The sequence below is a fragment of the Salmo salar genome, chromosome 18 (genome assembly GCF_965601325.2).
Source record: "Salmo salar chromosome 18, fSalSal1, whole genome shotgun sequence".
NCBI lineage: Eukaryota > Metazoa > Chordata > Actinopteri > Salmoniformes > Salmonidae > Salmo > Salmo salar.
The window spans coordinates 29,501,598-29,515,843 of NC_138308.1; the positions used below are offsets into that span (position 1 = coordinate 29,501,598).

At 42.1% G+C, this 14,246-nt stretch overlaps 1 protein-coding gene across 1 annotated transcript in view; it reads right to left on the reverse strand.

The window, feature by feature from the left end:
* Positions 1 to 13,966, reverse strand: part of LOC106577213 (testican-2) — a 73,647-nt gene extending 59,681 nt beyond the window's left edge. Inside the window, exon 1 of the mRNA XM_014155118.3 lies at positions 13,647 to 13,966. Within this exon, the coding sequence (XP_014010593.3) occupies positions 13,647 to 13,835 (189 nt within the window). The 5' untranslated portion in view covers positions 13,836 to 13,966. The remainder of the gene's footprint in view (positions 1 to 13,646) is intronic.
* Between the last annotated feature and the right edge of the window lie 280 nt (positions 13,967 to 14,246).

Here is a 14,246-nt window from a genome sequence, read left to right on the forward strand (position 1 = left end):
GAATGTCCCTAGAGCTCTGAGACAGGATTGTATCAAGGCACAGATCTGAGGAAGGGTACCAAAATATATCTGCAGCATTGAAGGTCCCCAAGAACACAGTGGCCTCCATCATTCTTAAATGGAAGAAGTTTGGAACCACCAAGACTCTTCCTAGAGCTTGCGCCCGGCCAAACTGAGCAATCGGGGAAGAGGGGCCTTAGTCAGGGAGATGACCAAGAACCCGACAGAGCTCCAGAGTTCATCTGTGGAAATGGGAGAACCTTCCAGAAAGACAACCATCTCTGCAGCACTCCACCAATCAGGCCTTTATGGTAGAGTGGCCAGACAGAAGCCACTCCTCAGTAAAAGACACATGACAGCCTGCTGAGTTTGCCAAAAGGAACCTAAAGGACTCTCAGACCATGAGAAACAAGATTCTCTGGTCTGATGAATCCAAGATTGAACTCTTTGGCCTGAATGCCAAGTGTCAAGTCTGGAGGAAACCTGACACCATCCCTACTGTGAAGCATGGTGGTGGCAGCATGATGCTGTGGGGATGTTTTCAGGGCAGGGACTGGGAGACTAGTCAGGATCGAGGGAAAGATGAACGGCGCAAAGTACAGAGAAATCCTTGATGAAAACCTGCTCCAGAGAGCTCAGGATCTCAGACTGGGGTGAAGGTTCACCTTCCAACAGGACAGCGACAGTAAGCACACAGCCAAGACAACGCAGGAGTGGCTTCGGGACACGTCTCTGAATGTCCTTGAGAGGCCCAGCCAGAGCCCGGACTTGAACATCTCTGGAGAGACTTGATAATAGCTGTGCAACAACACTCCCCATCCAACCTGACAGAGCTTGAGAGGATCTGCAGAAAAGAATGGGAGAAACTCCCCAAATACAGGTGTGCCAAGCTTGTAGCGTCATACCCAAGAAGATTTGAGTCTGTAATCACTGCCAAAGGTGTTTCAACAAAGTACTGAGTAAAGGGTCTGAATACTTATGTAAATGTGATATTTAAGTTTGATATTCTTTAGACATTTGCACCAACAAATTATCTAAAAACCTGTTTTTGCTTTGTCATTATGGGGTATTTTGTGTAGATTGATGAGGAGGAAAAAAACAATTTGATCCACTTTAGAATAAGGCTGTAATGTAACAAAATGTGGAAAAAGGGATCTGAATACTTTCTGGGTGCACTGTATGTTATAATGCATGTATGTCACTAGTGGTGAACTTGGGTAGTGCAGCAGAACACAACACAACACAACACAAGGCCTATGGGTTCCGTTTTCACTCTACAGTGTGGCCCTAACACTTTCTGGTTAGGAGGACTGAAGGGGTGGGTGTTTGTTGTGCCAAAATCAAAGAAGAGGAACAGGTGCCATGATTGGCGTTCATAAAACAACCTTTGTTTTTGTGAGTGTTTTGTTTCGTCCGAGAGTGTGAAGGATTGTAACTCAAATGGCATCATATTCTCTACTAGGGCTCCAGTCAAAAGTAGTGCACTAGATTGGGAATAGGGTGCCATTTGGGAGCACACTACATGTGTCATGCAACCACTCTAACAACAAGATACTTGTCTCAGAACCCAGGTCAAAGCAAGGTACAATGCAGAAGGTTATATGTTGTTTTGGTCACCACGCCTACTGCTTGCATTGCTTTATAGCTTTAAGGATTCACGAGCACCTGCAAAACTGCATCCAACTGATTTGATTATCAAGCTTGCAAACACAGACACACACTGAACACAACACCATAATTACCACATTCTGGCACAAATCACTGAAACTTCATAATGAGCTTCGCTCCGGCAAGCCAAACCGCCTAAACACCCCCCACCAAACACAAACACACACCTACCCATCCATCCTGCATTTTTAATCAGCCTGGCTTTGACTGGGGGACTGAGGGGAGGTGTTTGTGTGTGTGTGTGTGTGAAGTACTGAGGCAAGGTTTGTGTGAATGCACAGAACGTTTTCTGTTCATTAAAAATGAAGTGGAGTAGAGGAAGAACAGGTGCAGGCAGGGACCTGGTGGCACAGCCCTGGACCGCTACTGTTGTCTAATGAGCTACTGCTGAATTGGTAGAGGGGGGATGCAGATTGAAGTGATTCGATGAGAGAGACCTAAGGATAGGACAGCTGTGCGTGCATTTTGGTGCCATTACACACTCTCCTAACAATAATGAGTGTTATCCTCTCCCACAGGTGGGTCTCATTATCAGTCTATCTATTCTAGGTCATCATCAAAGATAGAAAACACCATAGGACTCTGGTCAGAAGTAGTACACTGTGAAGGGAGTAGGGTGCCATTTGGGACACAGTCACTGATCAAGGCTGATCAGACTGATTCCAAAGTGTGACTTCACAATGTGACATTAATAGGGGGAAGTTAGTTGAGCATAAAATTGTATTCAGTCAGAGACTAAATCAGATAAATTATGCATAACGTGCAGACCCACTGCAATTTCAACAAAGCAGGTTTAACCATGCAGTTCCAACCATGCCATCCAATTTCCTATTATTACAAGGATGGATGAGATGGTGGCTTGACCTGTGAGCTGCTGCACAATGACAGAGGTAGCGTCCCATATAGTACCCTATTGTCTATATGGAGCTATGGGCCCTGGTCCAAAGTATTGCACTAAATAGGGAACAGGGTGCCATTTGAGATGTAGCCAGACTCATCGGATGTTCCTATCTGAGTTTCATCCAGGTTGATAGACTAAAATCAGCCGTCATAGCTCATCAGCCATATCATCGGCCCTATAATGGAGTTGCATTAAACATCTTAAGATATTAACATTTTGACCAGTTTGTGTGACTGTGAAACCTGGGTGGTAAAGGAGAGTTGGAGACATCAACAGCCTCTTTCGGTGTCCCTTTGAGCTGCAGTAACAGAGTTCAAATTGAACATGGATTTCTGATTGACTGTCTCATCATCATAATGGTCATTTGAAAAGGAGGCCAGGGGATACAGCATATTGACTCAACCGTGAATCACGCTAGTGTACAGAAGACACTACACCAGGAATATAGAGATACTGCTGTATAGAAGGAGAAGTTAAGAATAATATTCAAGGATGAATGAAGTCTATTTAGAGAAGGGAGATGAGATGTTGTTCTTTAAATTATAAATCACTCACATCGTCAAATCAAGACATGAAATTAAATTGTAAGGCTTGTGTGCCAATAGTTTCAGTCAAAGGGTGGTCTTCTCAATGGGACTCGTGACACTGTAAGGCCTTTATACCACAATGGCTTCCTCCAGAAGCCAATCAACATTATTGTGTTTTCATTTGTTTTGGGATTTCCAGCCTGGGTGCATTAGTGGAATGAAGAATTGTCCAGTGCACCTGTCTGTCAGATTAAAGGATTGGATGTATTAAATGTAGTTGTTGACAGTAATTGTTACTTCTAATCGCCTTGTCTTTTCAATGACGGGGATTGGATTGATTGAAGTGTGGAGTGGTGATGGCTATTTTTAATCGAATATGAAACAGCCATCATCCACACTCTATCCAATACATACTGTAAGTCTTTTACTTGAAAGAGGAGGAGAATAAATATAGAATATTCATGTATAAATATGTTTATGTTGGTATGTACAGTGTGTGTATATTTGTGTGCATGTTTTTTCACGTTCTGCCTCTTTAATTATTGTTTTTTTCCATTGTTGCATTAAAATTAAACATTCTTCCCCTCAAAGGACTCAGTGAGTCAACACCAATTTTAGTAATTTGGCTTGCTAGATAGCATCATGGGCGACCCTTCATAGATTAACCAAATCATTTCCTGAAAAATACCCTTTGAACTCATTTTCTGGTTTTGTTAGCATTTTTTGTATTTTATTTCTCTTCAAAGACATCATGGGAAACAACAATAGTGATTAAAATATAATACTGTATATTTGGAATAAACCAATATATTGCAGCAGAGAATACACATTACTCTGGAGCCTCTATGAAACCAAATACATCCTCTGACCATTTGGTTATTGGGGTTGATGTAATGAACCAATGTATCATGCAGCTCAGGTCAAGGTTCATAGGACTAAAATCATTAGTATTCTGATTATCTCATCAGCTGCATGGAGATTCAGACTAATGTTTAATTTGAGGACTGAGGAGAGTGTATAACTCTCAAATGATACCGTATCATTATTCATATGGATAATAAGGAAGGTATTGATGAATCCATAATCTCTCCCAGTAATGATACTAAAAGTACAGGTAACTGCCAAAATAACAGAAACACCAACATGAAGTGTCTTAACAGGGAGTTGAACCACCAGGAGCCAGAACAGCTTTAATACGCCTTGTCATAGATTCTACAAGTGTCTGGAACTCTATTAGAGGGATGCAACACCATTCTTCCACGGGAAATTCCATAATATGGTGTTTTGTTAATGGATGTGGGAAACGCTGTCACAGGCGCCAAAATCTCCAATAAGTGTTGAATTAGATTGAGATGTGGTGACAGACGGCCATGGCATGTGGTTTACATTGGTTTTATGAGCATGAAAACATTCAGTGACCACTCGTGCCCTGTGAATGAGAGCATTATCATCCTATGGCAGCATAGCCATGGTAGCCAAAATAATGGTCTGCCCAGCATTTTTATACATGACCCTAATCATAATGGGATGTTAATTGCTTAATTAACTCAGAAACCACACCTGTGTGGAAGCACCTGCTTTCAATCTACTTTGTATCCCTCATTTAAGTGTTTCCATTATTTTGGCAGTTACCTGTATGTTATAATGAACACAAACAAAAAAGGAAAAAGCACATCAACCCTCCCCTTGACATCTACTCACTAGATGGGCTCATACAAATCCCTGGGTATCTGTCTGGACATGGCACTATCATTCCACACACACACATCAAAAGTCTTTCAAGCAAAGGTCAAGTCCAGAATAGGCTTTCCCTACCGGAACAAATCTTCATTCACACACTCTGCTAAACACATCCTGTTCCAAATGACAATACTACCCATCCTGGATTATGGAGATGTCATCTACAGCACGGCCCAAAGTCCGCCCTCAACAAACTGGATGTACTTTACCACTCCACCATACACTTTACTACTCTACCCCCCCCCCCCCCATCCTCCTACAGAAAGTGGTGGGGGAATAGTCATCAACTTCCCTCTGAAACGAGTTACTTTCAGGCCCATTTCAAAGGACCTCTGTTGCTATGGCTGTACACTGACATCAAAGAGGTTGCTATTGGCGATCCCCATGGAGTTCTGTGATGCACTGCCTCTGATGTTTCTTCTGTCAACATCACCAGAGACATATCAGCACTTTTTCCCCCTTAAATACACACACACCATGCACCCCCCTACCAACACACACACACAACATTCCCCCACAAACACAAACAAACCATCACACACACACACACACCTCCCTCCGGGATGGTAACCACAAAGATATTCCATGTCACCTCTGACATCATACACAGTAATCAAAGTCTTCAGAGAGAAAAATACATAAACTCCTTCGTTCAGGGCATGCAGGCAGAGCTGTGGTCTCTGTTTGTGCCTCATCTGGGGTTTGATTTCAAATTGAGGAAAAGACAAATCTTAACTCTACTGGACGGCAAACCCACTGAGAAGAGCTGAGCTTTTTGGGGTTTTTTCAACAAAAAAGGAGTGGGTGGGGGATGGTTGCGATGTGTGCAAAGTTGTGTACAGATTCCATCTGTGTGTGTCTGTGTGCCACTGCCCGTGTAAAGACACAGCAGCACCCATCCAGGCCCATCATAATAATCCCACTGTAATTCATACTTAATCTTCATGCCCACAATTTCATTATTTCTACAATAAAGTTCAAGAGGACATACATCTAAACTTAATCCTGCTTCGCCAGGAGAGTACTCTGGTGTGTGTGTGTGCGCCTCTATGCATGTGTGTGTGTCTATGCGTGTGTGTGTGTGTGTGTGTGTGTGTGTGTGTCTCTATGCGTGCGTGTATGCGTGTGTGTGTGTTGTAAAGTGGTTGTTCCACTGGATATCATAAGGTGAATGCACCAATTTGTAAGTCGATCTGTGTGTGTATGTCTATGCGCGTGTGTGTGTGTATGTCTATATGTGTGTGTGTGTGTGTGTGTCTATGCGTATGTGTGTGTATGTCTATGTGTGTGTGTGTGTGTGTCTGTCTATGCGCGTGTGTGTGTGTGTCTATGCGCGGTGTGTGTGTGTGTGTATGTCTATGTCTGTGTGTGTGTGTGTATGTCTGTGTGTGTGTGTGTGTATATGTCTATGTGTGTGTATGTCTATGTGTGTGTGTGTGTGTGTGTGTCTATGTGTGTGTGTGTGTGTGTGTGTGTATGTCTATGCGCGTGTGTATGTCTATGCGCGTGTGTGTGTGTGTATGTGTGTGTGTGTGTGTGTGTGTGGTGTATGTCTATGCGCGTGTGTATGTCTATGCGCGTGTGTGTGTGTGTGTGTGTGTATGTCTATGCGCGTGTGTGTGTGTATATGTCTATGCGCGTGTGTGTGTGTATATGTCTATGCGCGTGTGTGTATGTCTATGCGCGTGTGTGTGTGTATGTCTATGCGCGTGTGTGTGTATGTTTATGCGCGTGTGTGTATGTCTATGCGCGTGTGTGTGTATGTCTATGCGCGTGTGTGTGTATATGTCTATGCGCGTGTGTGTGTGTGTGTATGCGCGTGTGTGTGTGTGTGTGTATGTCTATGCGCGTGTGTGTGTGTATGTCTATGCGTGTGTGTGCGTATGTCTATGTCTGTGTGTGTGTGTGTGTATGTCTATGCGCATGTGTGTGTGTGTATGTCTATGCGCGTGTGTGTGTGTATGTCTATGCGCGTGTGTGTATGTCTATGCGCGTGTGTGTGTATATGTGTGTGTGTGTGTATATGTGTGTGTGTGTGTATATGTGTGTGTGTGTGTGTGTATATGTGTGTGTGTGTGTGTGTGTATGTCTATGCGCGTGTGTGTGATATGTCTATGCGCGATGTGTGTGTGTGTATGTCTATGCGCGTGTGTGTGTGTGTGTATGTCTATGCGCGTGTGTGTGTGTGTGTATGGCTATGCGCGTGTGTGTGTGTGTGTATGGCTATGCGCGGTGTGTGTGTGTATGTCTATGCGCGTGTGTGTGTGTGTATGTCTATGCGCGTGTGTGTGTATGTCTATGCGCGTGTGTGTGTATATGTGTGTGTGTGTGTGTGTGTATGTCTATGTGTGTGTGTGTGTGTGTATGTCTGTGTGTATGTCTATGTGTGTGTGTGTATGTGTGTATGTCTGTGTGTGTGTGTATGTCTATGTGTGTGTGTGTGTGTCTATGCGCGTGTGTGTGTGTATGTCTATGCGCGTGTGTGTGTGTGTGTGTGTGTCTATGCGTGTGTGTGTGCGTGTGTGTGTGTGTGTGTGTGTGTGTGTGTGTGTGTGTGTGTGTGTGTATGTCTATGCGCGTGTGTGTGTGTGTGTGTGTGTATGTCTATGCGCGTGTGTGTGTGTGTATGTCTATGCGCGTGTGTGTGTGTGTATGTCTATGCGCGTGTGTGTGTGTGTATGTCTATGCGCGTGTGTGTGTGTGTATGTCTATGCGCGTGTGTGTGTGTATGTCTATGCGCGTGTGTGTGTGTATGTCTATGCGCATGTGTGTGTGTGTATGTCTATGCGTGCGTGTATGTCTATGCGTGCGTGTATGTCTATGTGTGTGTGTGTGTCTATGCGCGCGTGTGTGTGTCTATGCGCGCGTGTGTGTGTGTGTGTGTATGTCTACGCGCGTGTGTATGTCTATGCGCATGTCTGTGTATATGTCTATGTGTGTGTGTGTGTATGTCTATGCGCGTGTGTGTATATGTCTATGCGTGTGTGTGTCTATGCGCATGTGTGTGTCTGTGTGTATGTCTATGCGCGTGTGTGTGTGTGTATGTCTATGCGCGGTGTGTGTGTGTGTGTGTCTATGCGCGTGTGTGTGTCTATGCGTGTGTGTGTCTATGCGCGTGTGTGTGTCTATGCGTGTGTGTGTCTATGCGTGTGTGTATGTCTATGCGCATGTGTGTGTGTGTGTGTATGTCTATGCGCGTGTGTGTGTATGTCTATGCGTGTGTGTGTGTGTGTGTGTGTGTGTATGTCTATGCGCGTGTGTGTGTCTATGCGCGTGTGTGTGTCTATGCGCGTGTGTGTGTCTATGCGCGTGTGTGTGTCTATGCGTGTGTGTGTGTGTGTCTATGCGCGTGTGTGTGTCTATGCGTGTGTGTGTATGTCTATGCGTGTGTGTGTGTGTATGTCTATGTGTGTGTGTGTGTGTGTGTGTGTATATGTCTATGTGTGTGTGTGTGTGTGTGCACCCGGGACAGCAGGGAAGACGTACAACCATTTAGACACATTTACCTGCTTTACTGGGGTTGGGAACATTTCATAATTGCATCAGAAAGTGTTTAACAATTTGCATAACAATGAGATAGAAGCTTAGTTAGACATACTTGGGAAGTGGGGATTTGTCATTTCTGTGCGATAATAGATTTTGTTGACATTTTTGTCATTTAGCAGAGGGTTTTATTTAGAATGATTACAATATGACACTATTGACACAGTATGGCAGAATTATTTTGGACATGGAGGGGCTCGGCTATTTCCTTCATACAAAATAAGGATATTTATTATAGTATTTATTATAATATTTCCAAACATTTCAATCCAATAATCAACTCGGGAAAAAGCCTGTATTGTATGCTCCAATGAAGTCATACGATCCCTCAACCTAGATATGGGATCAACTAAAACTCCTCCTAACAGGATTCTCAAGGAATATAATCATGAAATAGGCCTATAATGTTGGAACATAATACAACAGGCCTCTCATCTAAGTAATGCTGGTCATTTCCATGTAAAAGGACCAACGTGTAGTGCATAGGAGCATGTCAAATTGGATGCCAAATAAAAGCTAAGAGTCTTTCTAATTTTTTTTAGCATATATACATTTTTCAACCATTTTCCATCCTACAAATTAGGAATAAGGAATTTCTTGTCAAACAAATGGAAAGGGGGTCTTTAAAAAAAACAGATAAAGTCTTAAAAGGTATTAGAAATACATCAAAACAATAACGTTGAAGTAAAGAACCCTGCGTTCTTGCCTACTCCTGCTCCCTCCCTCCGGCCCTCCATGTTGCGGGTCTACTATCCACCGGTCCTGGCAACCCACATTGCGCACACCTGGCAACAATCATTGCGCACACCTGCTCATCATTTTATCCTTGATTACTCCTCCTTTATTTAGCCCTCAGTGGTCTTCAGTCAGTCACTGGGTGTTATTGCTTGCTCTCATGTTATGTACACGCCTCATGTTTGTTCACTTGCTTTGGTTCTTTATTAAAATCATCTTCTGTTTCCTGACTCCTGGCATATACGTTACACCTGCCAACTAATATCAACACTTCTATTTTGCTTTTCTGCCTTCTGTAAACTTAAACATTGCCTTGTACCATGAAATCTTGTTATCAAAAACCTAGATATCTTTAAGATATTTTGTAATTTCTCTCCCTTGTGAGGAGGGAGAATAATGCAAGTTGACAGAAGTAACAAGTAAAGGTAGACCTATCAATTAGTGTCTTTACTGATATACATTTTCTTTATAAATTATTAAGTGATTAAAACTAAATTGTGTTACCAAATGGGTAACAGAATTTCAAAAAATCTGTAACAGAATATCTGCAATTGAATTGGCTGCAATGGGAAATCATAGTTGTCACAAACCACCATTGGGTCACCTGCTACTGTCCTCTCTTCCACTGGCATACTGTTATGTTCAGCTGAACTGTTTTAGGGCCCTATAAAATCCGTGATACGGGGAAAGCAGACAGAATCCCAGAGTCCAGACAATAAAATGGAATTCAACAATAGTAAACATTGAACTTAGTAGGGAATCAACTAAATGTATTGAACATGTATTAATTTACCCAAGTTTATCATAAGACATTAACAGAATGCATCAGTGATTCTGTATTTCCTGCAACTTTCTGAAGAGGCAACGAGAATTTCCCCTGTCTTGTGCGGAGCGCGCAGCTACCACATGGAGTAGCAGTTAGCGATGATACTAATAAAACATTTTCTGGTAGATGGAAAGGCTTTCCCAAAAACCTTCTCAATTAAATATAACCAGAAAGTAACCTATGCTTGCCTGGCAGAATTATATTATGATTATTTGCTTTTGCAAACTCTCCCATCACGTGTGTGCTACAAGAAAACATCGCAAACAACAGCCTCTTGTTAGGTGCTCACTGGAGATAAAGGGTAACTACACTCATTAATATACATTTATCCACATTTTTCCAGACCTCAAAAGTAGTCCTCTGATGTGGTTTAAGCAAGGATTTAGAACATCCAATGAAGTTGTTTTACTATTAAAAGTGTGTGATTTTGAGAGTGAAAACCTTAAAAACGGGGAAACAAACAAACCTGGAAAAACAAAATAGAGAAAATGTATTTTGGGAAACAACTGATTTTATAGGTCCCTACTGTTTTTTATTTCTCTTTCTGTCATCTGGTGGTCAAAGCAAGAGTGTGAAAAGGCTGGACAACCCTAACCTCGCTCTCTTTTCACTCTCCAATTTATGTCACCTCTCCCGGCTCTTACTGACACCTACCCATGAGCCCCCTCTCTTTCCATTTACTGTAACTAGCATCCTCACTCACTGAGCACCGAACTGGACTGACCATCTGATCTGATTCTCCGCACCTTAGCACACATGCACACATATACAGTACATTCATGTTACACACACACACACACACACACACACACACACACACACACACACACACACAACTGCTGCTACCAGACTTTTATTATGATTGAAACAATTGCCCCCCAAACCCCCTTCCCCAAAACACGTGTAAATATTTCACTATAAATTTTGCCTTCCTGTATTATACTTATGGTAAAATGTTTATTCTATTCTACTGTCATTGACTTTATGTTCGTATTCTTATCTTTTATTATTTCTTATTGTTGTTGCATTGTCCAGAAGGAAGCTGCAAGTAAGCATTTCATTGGACAGTGCATACCATGTGTATCCTGTACATACAACTAAATACACTTGAAACTTTGATTTCATCACTCACAGATTCATCATTTTTTTGGTCTAGCCTTGATTTCAACGTCTACAAACGTCTGGACCGGCCTTCATTTGGCCCAAACATAGACGTCCATGATTGTTTCAGATTTGGTCCGGTCCGGACCAAATCTGAACCAATCATAGATCTCGACATCACTCGTCCATATGTATATATTCATTCCTACTTAGATTTGTGTGTATTGGGTATATGTTGTGTAATTTGTTAGATATTACTGCACTGTCAAATCTAGAAGCACAAGCATTTCGCTACACAGAGTAGATTAGAGTTCAGTACAGTAGAATAGAGTAGATTATAGTTCAGTACAGTAGAATAGAGTAGATTATAGTTCAGCACACACTAGACTTGAGTACACTAAAATGTACTGTACTGAACTATACTCTACTGTTCTGTGCTGTATTGTACTCTACTGGGCTGTACTGTGATGTCCAAACTTGTGAAACATAGATGTCTATGATTGGTTCAGATTTGGTCCGGTTCGGACCAACCACATTTGGTCTGGTTTGCTGGTGGAGCTCATTAAAATAATGAGGATATTGCATAATTCTACCTTTGTGTACCTATTCAGGATTCATCACCATGAAGAGAATGACACTCATATCCATAATTGTGCATTTCTGTGTAGTACAGATCAGGGAACCATGAAGAAATTCTGTTACCGGGTGTAAATCCACTTCACTTACTGTAGTTCAATATCAAAAGAGATTTTTTCAAACTCAAGGTGTCATGTCATAGCTGACACCCCATTCTTTCTGCAGACATCTTTGAATCTTAATTCTGAGCATATATTTAACTGAGTTTTTTGGAAAACGTGGTCATATAAAAAACTGAGGGAGTTTTGACAGAAATTCTGTTACCAAACTTTGCATCTGCACAGTTCTTCCAGTAAAATGTGTTTTCTAACATTTTCTGTGTACATTGTTTAAAGTGTTCCTTGTGCATAGCGTTGTATGGTTTGTTATAACTTTGAAATCAATGTTTTTTGTTACATTTTAAGTGAGAAATCTGAGTCTCAACGAAATTCCATTACCGTGCAAATGCCCTGCTGTGATCTTTGGTAATCACTACTGGATGTAGGATTTCACACACACACACACACACACACACACACAATATTCGTAAACAAAACAATATTTACATGCCCTTTAGGCTAAAATCAATCGCTACAGCCGGATTAATTTTAAAGCTAACTGCATTACCTCAGCAATCAATTATCAGAACTTGTATTATAATTGCATTGTTGCATTGTGCCTATTCTGTTTGTAACAGATCATTTGCAAACACTAGGCTGAGTCATTAGCAGTAGGACAGCAGGCCAGAATGCATAAGGGGTGAATGTGGGGACGGATTTTTAAAGGGGAACAAATGTCATTCTAAATCATTGCAAATTTGCAATGTGCATAATTACTACTGCCAATAATATGCCAAAGAATGGTAAAGTATCAATAGGTAGGCCTATGGACAGTGAGTCTAGGTGGTAGAAAATATCCTGATATGATGCTTTCAAAACACGCTTTCAATCTTGTATTGGTGTGAAGATGGCAGGTACCTATGTAGTAGTGTAAATCACACATTATACATTGCATGAATGCACATGTAACTGCCAAAATAAAGGAAACACTTGAGTAAATTAGGGAAACCAAGTATATTGAAAGCAGGTGCTTCCAATCAGGTGTAGTTCCTGAGTTAATTAAGCAATTAACATCCCATCATGCCCAGTTGCCCATTATTTTGGCTACCATGGCTTGAGGAAGAGATCTAAATGACTTTGAAAGACTGGTCTCAAAGAAGCATATGGGGTTTAAAGGGTGTGTGTTTGTCTCAGTCACCAGATCTCAGCCCAACTGAACACTTATGGGAAATGCTGGACCGGTCCCTGAGACAGCGTTCTCTCCACCACCATCAACAAAACACCAAATTATAGAATTTATTGTGGAAGAATAGTGTTGCATCCCTCCAATAGATTTCCAGACACTTGTAGAATCTATGCCATGGCGCATTGAAGCAGTTCTGGGGCCTCGTGGTGGCCCAACGCCCTATTAAGACACTATGTTGGTGTTTCCTTTATTTTGTCAGTTACACAATTAAATGTAGGTTACCTTGCAGAGGTCCTTTGAGTGTTTACAAATTATGTATAATAATGATATGACTGCATAGGCAACCCTACATTCTCCAGAAAATGCAATAGATCAGTGCACCATGACCACAATGAGGCTGTACCCTAGGCTACACTCCTCTAGGGCATATCTGAGGTCAACATCTTAGGCTACATCTGAATGATTATGCCAAACATTTTTTTTTTTTTTTACACAAGATAATGTTTACAATAAAAAAAACACCATAACATCTGGCTACACAAACGCTTCAGATGTGTATCTTAAGCAATGACACCAAACCCTTGATATTAATTATCTGCCAAATAAAATCGGAGTAGCCTAGCAAACGCATCACAGTTATTAGGACCGTTTGCCAAGCGGAATCGTGCCGCTGGCTTCTGTTTCCCTATCAATATAGCTTACCGCATTACGGCAGATCTCTCAATCAACCAAAACAGCGACTTACGTCTCTGAAGCGATTCCAATGCTTGATCTTGCGGCTGTACTGTGAAATGGTGGACAGCCAATGCTCGTCTTCCATGAAATTCGCCGTTTTCTCCTCCTGTTTCCCGTTGTTAATTTCCGCTTGCAAGGTGAACCCCACCAGCATCATCAACGGGACGAAAAGGCACCCCAATTCCGTCATTCCCATCATGGTGCGGTTAGAAAACGCGCGCGGCACTTCGTTCTAGCTTCTCTTCACGAGGAGAGAAGAACAGTAGGATGCGACCTGATTGCGCCTTCCTGCTGCTGGAAGAAAATTGTAAAAAAAAATAGAGAGAGAGAGAGAGAGAGAGAGACTGGGGTGCCACTGGGCGCGTTCGAGCCGATCACTTTTGTCAAGTCTGGTCACCGCATTTCAAGGTGTGTTGCATTGTCCGACTTGCGCCTACATGTCCACTGCATGAATTTAACACAAATCGTGTAATCAAAGGTCATGAAGTTTTGACTGCAGTTGACTACCAGTTTCTGCAGTTGCTCTTCACCAACGTCATCACAGCCATCCCCTGCATTGTGGAAGGCTCTATTGTCAACATGTCATTAGGGTTTTGTTTGTTTGACCTAA